Source organism: Lethenteron reissneri, chromosome 70 (assembly GCF_015708825.2).
Source record: "Lethenteron reissneri isolate LAM-NWPU_2019-01 chromosome 70, ASM1570882v1, whole genome shotgun sequence".
Lineage (NCBI taxonomy): Eukaryota > Metazoa > Chordata > Hyperoartia > Petromyzontiformes > Petromyzontidae > Lethenteron > Lethenteron reissneri.
This window is the reverse complement of record NC_083848.1, coordinates 1,803,866-1,811,147: the sequence shown is the minus strand read 5'-3', so window position 1 is coordinate 1,811,147 and position 7,282 is coordinate 1,803,866. Positions and strand designations below refer to the sequence as shown.

Genomic DNA, 7,282 nt, shown 5'->3' with positions numbered 1-7,282 from the left:
ACATCCACCGCCATTATTATCACCATCATCATCACCATCACCACCGTCATCATCACCACTACCACCACCTTCATCATCACCATTATGACCACCACCATCACCACTACCATCATCATCACCATCATGACCACCATCATCATCATCACTATTATGACCATCATCATCACCACCACCACCACCAACATCATCAGCATCATCACCACCACCACCAGCATAATCATCACCATCATGACCACCACCATAATCATCTCCATCATGACCACCACCGTAATCATTACCATCATGACCACCATCATCATCATCACTATTATGACCACCATCATCATCATCATCACCACCACTAGCATTATCATCACCATCATGACCACCATCACCATCATCATGACCACCATCATCACCATCATGACCACTACCATCATCATCATCACCATCATGACCACCATCAACATCATCACCATCATCATCACCATCATGACCACCACCATCATCATCATCATCACCACCATCATCACTATTATGACCACCACCATCATCATCACCACCAGCATTATCACCATCATGACCACCATCATCATCATCACCATCATGACCATCATCATCATCATCACCATCATGACCACCATCACCATCGTGACCACCACCATCATCATCACCATCATGACCACCATCACAATAATCACCACCATCATCATCATCATCACCATCATGACCACCACCACCACCACCACCATCATCACCATCATCATCACCATCACCACCACCAGCATCATCACTACCACCACCATCATCATCACTACCATGACCACCATCATCATCATCACCATCATGACCACCATCATCATCATCACTATTATGACCACCACCGTCATCATCATCACCACCAGCATCATCATCACCACCACCGCCATTATCATCACCATCATCATCACCATCATCATCATCACCATCACCACCGTCATCATCACCACCACCACCACCTTCATCATCACCATTATGACCACCACCATCACCACCACCATCATCATCACCATCATGACCACCACCAAAATCATCACCATCATGACCACCATCATCATCATCATCACTATTATGACCATAATCATCATCACCACCACCACCACCACCAGCATCATCATGACCACCACCATAATCATCACCATCATGACCACCATCATCATCATCATCACCATCATGACCACCATCATCACCATCATGACCACTATCATCACCATCATGACCACTACCATCATCATCATCACCATCATGACCACCACCGTAATCATTACCATCATGACCACCATCATGACCACCATCATCACTATTATAACCACCACCATCATCATCATCATCACCACCACTAGCATTATCATCACCATCATGACCACCATCATCATCATCACCATCATGACCACCATCATCACCATCATGACCACCATCATCACCATCATGACCACTACCATCATCATCATCACCATCAAGACCACCATCACCATCATCACCACCATCATCATCATCACCATCATGACCACCACCATCATCATCATCACCACCATCATCCCTATTATGACCACCACCTTCATCATCACCATCATGACCACCATCATCATAATCACCACCAGCATCATCATCACCATCATGACCACCATCATCATCATCATCACCATCATGACCACCATCATCATCATGACCACAAACACTATCATGACCACCACCATAATCATCACTATCATGACCACCACCATAATCATCACCATCATGACCACCATCATCATCATCATCACCATCATGACCACCATCACCATCATCACCACCATCATCATCATCACCATCATGACCACCACCATCATCATCATCACCACCATCATCCCTATTATGACCACCACCTTCATCATCACCATCATGACCCATCATCATCATCATCATCACCACCAGCATCATCATCACCATCATGACCACCATCATCATCATGACCACAAACACTATCATGACCACCACCATAATCATCACTATCATGACCACCACCATAATCATCACCATCATGACCACCATCATCATCATCATCATCACCATCATGACCACCATCATCATCATCACTATTATGACCACCACCATCATCATCATCACCACCAGCATCATCATCGCCATCATGACCACCATCACCATCATCACCACCATCATCATCATGACCATCATGACCACCACCATCATCTTCATCACCACCATCATCACTATTATGACCACCACCACCACCTTCATCATCACCATTATGACCACCATCACCACCACCATCACCATCATGACCACCACCACCATAACCATCACCATCATGACCATCATCATCACCATCATCACCACCACTACCAGCATCATCAGCATCATCATCACCACCACCACCACCAGCATAATCATCACCATCATGACCACCACCATAATCATCATCCATCATGACCACCACCATAATCATCACTATCATGACCACCTTCATCATCATCATCACCATCATGACCTCCATCATCATCATCACTATTATGACCACCACCATCATCATCATCATCATCACCACCAGCATCATCATCACCATCATGACCACCATCATCATCATGACCACAAACACTATCATGACCACCACCATAATCATCACTATTATGACCACCACCATAATCATCACCATCATGACCACCATCATCATCATCATCATCATCATCACCATCATGACCACCATCATCATCATCACTATTATGACCACCACCATCATCATCATCACCACCAGCATCATCATCGCCATCATGACCACCATCACCATCATCACCACCATCATCATCATGACCATCATGACCACCACCATCATCTTCATCACCATCATCACTATTATGACCACCACCACCACCTTCATCATCACCATTATGACCACCATCACCACCACCATCACCATCATGACCACCACCACCATAACCATCACCATCATGACCATCATCATCACCATCATCACCACCACTACCAGCATCATCAGCATCATCATCACCACCACCACCACCAGCATAATCATCACCATCATGACCACCACCATAATCATCATCCATCATCACCACCAGCATCATCATCACCATCATGACCACCATCATCATCACCATCATGACCACCATCACCATCACCATCATGACCACCACCATCATCATCATCATCACAATCATGACCACCATCACCATCATGACCACTATCATCATCACCATCATGACCACCATCATCATCACCATCATGACCACCATCATCATCACCATCATGACCACCACCATCATCATCATCACAATCATGACCACCATCACCATCATCACCACAATCATCATCATCATCATCACCATCATTACCACCACCATCATCATCATCACCACCATCATCACCATCATGACCACCATCATCATCACCATCATGACCACTATCATCATCATCACCATCATGACCACCATCACCATCGTGACCACCACCATCATCATCACCATCATGACCACCATCGCAATCATCACCACCATCATCACCATCATGACCACCTCCACCATCATCACCATCATCATCACCATCACCACCACCAGCATCATCACTACCACCACCATCATCATCACTACCATGACCACCATCATCATCCCCACCACCACCACCATGGGTAGGGTGGCTGTAGCCCAGCCATCATCATGGCGGCTGTAGCCCAGTCCTACTCACGACTCACCACGTGCCCTTTGAATTTGCTCTGCGCAATTGTTGTTGCTGCTGTTGTTGTTGTGTAGCCTTGAACAGACTGCTGGGGCAAGTGCTGTTAGCGAGCAGCAGCTACGAAGGAGACACAGACAAAGGTCCCCCGTGTAGCCTTGAACAGACTGCTGGGGAAAGTGCTGTGAGTAGCGAGCAGCAGTTACGAAGGAGAAACAGACAAAGGTCCCCCGTGTAGCTTTGAACAGACTGCTGGGGCAAGTGCTGTTAGCGAGCAGCAGCTATGAAGGAGACACAGACAAAGGTCCCCCTTGTATCCTTCAACAGACTGTTGGGGCAAGTGCTGTGAGTAGCGAGTAGCTGCCACCCGTGGCACCTGGGGTCTGTCCCGTGACCTCTCGCTACCAGCGGGCGTTCGACACTTCACGTGGCCTTAAAGTGCACCTGGCCTGGCACTTTCCAATATTATTACTTTCTTTTTGGAACGCATCTACTACCGCAAGGCTACAGAGCCGACAGTCGGATCTCGAGATGCTGCTATCCAAACAAGGCCTGGGATGACGGTGATGCTACATAAACGTTAAGATGCCCCCATCAAGAAATGCCTTGTGTGTATACTCGTCACATCGGAATTAAATTAAACCGTTATAGAGAGTTATTTTGTCGTTAGCTCAACGTTGTCTGTCTTACAGGCAATCTTGATTTTAAGATTTCCTGACTGCAGGAATCCATACTGTCCTTTCGGTAAAGTCACGTGGGTAGAATGTCTGTTTCTTCGTTCGAGAGTCGGTTTGATTATTGGGATATGTAGCGAGATGTTAACTCCCTCGCTGGTATGCAGAAGGTTCGTGGGTCCGATCCCGATCCTGACGTCTGTTGTATATTTGGAGTTTGCGTGTCTCTCTCTCCGTAGTTGTGAGGAATTCTTTCTCCGGCTCCTCCGTTTTTCCCCCCCTCCACGTTCACAAAACGTGCGTCTCGATATATTTGGCCGCCATGAATGTACACGTGATGATAATTCACTTCGTCGGAGCTATCATTCGTGATAGCCGGGTCGCGTCTGACAACTATCTATATTTAGCTCGGTAGGCATTACCTGGTCGAATGAAAAAAAAACTAACTTTAGTTTTTAGTTCGTGGTTTAAATGCGGGTGTAGGCGAAGCGTGGTATGACAACGTTTTGCCCAAACGATCTTCTGAAAGCCTCCAGCGCCCACCCAAAACCCACCACGACTTCGCCGCCCACTCTTTTCTCTTTTCTCCCAGACATGGACTTCAACTCGTCTCAGAATAACACCGTGGCAGTCGTCGACCCCTCGTCGGACCTCATCTTCATGGTCACGCTCTTCCGAGACCCCCCTGCCGCTCGCTATTCGGCCTTCGCGGCCCTCCTCCTCATCTACGCCTTCACGGTGGCTGCCAACGCGATGCTGGGACTGGTCATCTGCCTCGAGTCGAACCTCCACCGGCCCATGTACCTGCTCATGGCGCTGCTGGCGATCACCGACGTCGTGGAGACGACTAACGCACTGCCGAGGATCATGGCCAACCTCATCGCTTCGAATCTCATCCCCATTCCCGAGTGCATCGCCCAGATGTTCTTCTACCACATAGCCATCAGGGTGCAGTCCTTCATCCTCACCACCATGTCCGTGGACCGCTACGTGGCCATCGTCCACCCGCTGCGCTACCACTCGATCATGTCCAACGCGCTGGTCTTCAAGGCATTCGTGGCGTCCGTGGCACTCGCTGGAGTGCCAGTCTTCGGCTACGTGGCTGTGATGGTGCGCCTCAACTACTGCCGCGTGAAGGTCACCGCCTCGCCCAACTGCGAGATCTTGATGCTCGGCAACCTGGCGTGCAGTAGCACCTACCCCAGCGTCATCTTCACTTACATCAACATCACCACGGGAATCATCTTGCCCCTCCTCATCGTTGTCCTCATGTACCTGCTCATCCTGCTCGAGTGTCGCAAGCCGCATTTGCGAGAGGGCAAGGGTAAGGCCATCCACACGTGCGTCACGCACATCTTCGTGATCACCGTCTTCTTCAGCTCCATCCTCTTCACGTTCGTGAGTGGCCTCAAGCTGCAGACCTCCATCCCTGGGGACCTGCGCTCCCTGCAGACCCTCCAGTACGTTCTGCCGCCAGTGCTCAACCCGGTCGTCTACGGCCTCCGCACGGCCGAGATCCGACGCGCTTTGGCCAGGCGCCTTGTCGGGCGTGTGGTGCCCGGTGAATCCAAGATGCTGCGGTCTTAAATCAATTCATGAGCATTTTCGTTCTCTTCTATCATGTGCACCAACAGGGGCTTGCGCACAAACACGTCCACGTTGACGTCTACGTACACCTCTTTAGCCCCGCCCCCCCTCTCAATACGTTCCATTCATTGGCTACCACATTCTGATAAGCTCCCGCCCCCTACTCCCCCTTAACTTGTATTTAAGAACTTGCATCTTGGAATCCCTGCCTCGCTTGATACAGCAAATCTGGCTGTGACGGTCCCACCTGATGACGGAGACTTGTGTTGCCTCCGAAACGTCGTGATTTTTATTATTTTATTTGTATTAATTTTAATTTCATTTTTTTTACCTACGTGACTTTACCGAAAAAACTAAGAGTATAGAGAGAATACCACCACGACAGGAATACATTGCTGTCAACACATACGGTTTAGCCGTATTCTTGTACAGGGAAATTGAGTTTTCAGGTCCATACGGCATACAGCCCTTGCAAGACAGTAAGTCTATTTGTTTGTGTTTCTCGCTTGTAATGAGCCTTTGTAGGATGAACGTTGAGATTTGCAAGTGGCACGGGTTGACCAATAAGATCTGCATTGATTTGTAGTAAGGGGTTGACAAGTATGCAACACTACTTTACAATACACTACACTAAATCCGAAAAGCCATACGGTTTACCCCGTATTTCTGTACAAGGAAATTGAGTTTTCAGTTCCCTATGACCTTTCAATGCGGTCAACAACAAAAAAGCGTCTATCTGTTTGTGTTTCTTCCTTGTGATGGGACTTTGTATGATCTCCCCCTGTTCCACAGAGTGAGTGGAGTTTGTATGATCTTCCCCTGTTTTACAGAGTGGAGAGTCAGTGGAGTTTGTATGATCTCCCCCTGTTCTACAGAGTGAGTGGAGTTTGCATGACCTCCCCCTGTTCTACAGAGTGAGAGTGAGTGGAGTTTGTATGATCTCCCTCTGGTCTACAGAGTGAGAGTGAGTGGAGTTTGTATGATCTCCCCCTGTTCTACAGAGCGAGAGTGAGTGGAGTTTGTATGATCTCCCCCTGTTCTACAGAGTGAGTGGAGTTTGTATGATTTCACCCCTTTTCTACAGAGTGAGAGTCAGTGGAATTTGTATGATCTCCCCCTGTTCTACAGTGTGAGTGGAATTTGTATGATCTCCCCCTGTTCTACAGTGTGAGTGGAATTTACATGATCTCCCCCTGTTCTACACAGTGAGAGTGAGTGGAGTTTGTATGATCTCCCCCAGTTCTACAGAGTGAGAGTGACTGGAGTTTGTATGATCTCCCCCTCTTCTACAGAGTGAGTGGAGCTTGTATGATCTTACC

General features: G+C 48.1%; 1 protein-coding gene across 1 annotated transcript; it reads left to right on the top strand.

Annotated features, from left to right (window-relative positions):
* The first annotated feature begins 4,970 nt into the window (after window positions 1-4,970).
* LOC133360934 (olfactory receptor 8H1-like) lies at window positions 4,971-5,963 on the top strand. The gene has a single exon (XM_061579819.1). The coding sequence runs from the start codon at window positions 4,971-4,973 to the stop codon at window positions 5,961-5,963; it is 993 nt and encodes a 330-aa protein (XP_061435803.1).
* Window positions 5,964-7,282: the final 1,319 nt, after the last annotated feature.

Bases quoted from the DNA above. Each gene is read 5' to 3' on its own strand.
- LOC133360934 (XM_061579819.1), top strand. From the start codon at position 4,971: ATGGACTTCAACTCGTCTCAGAATAACACCGTGGCAGTCGTCGACCCC.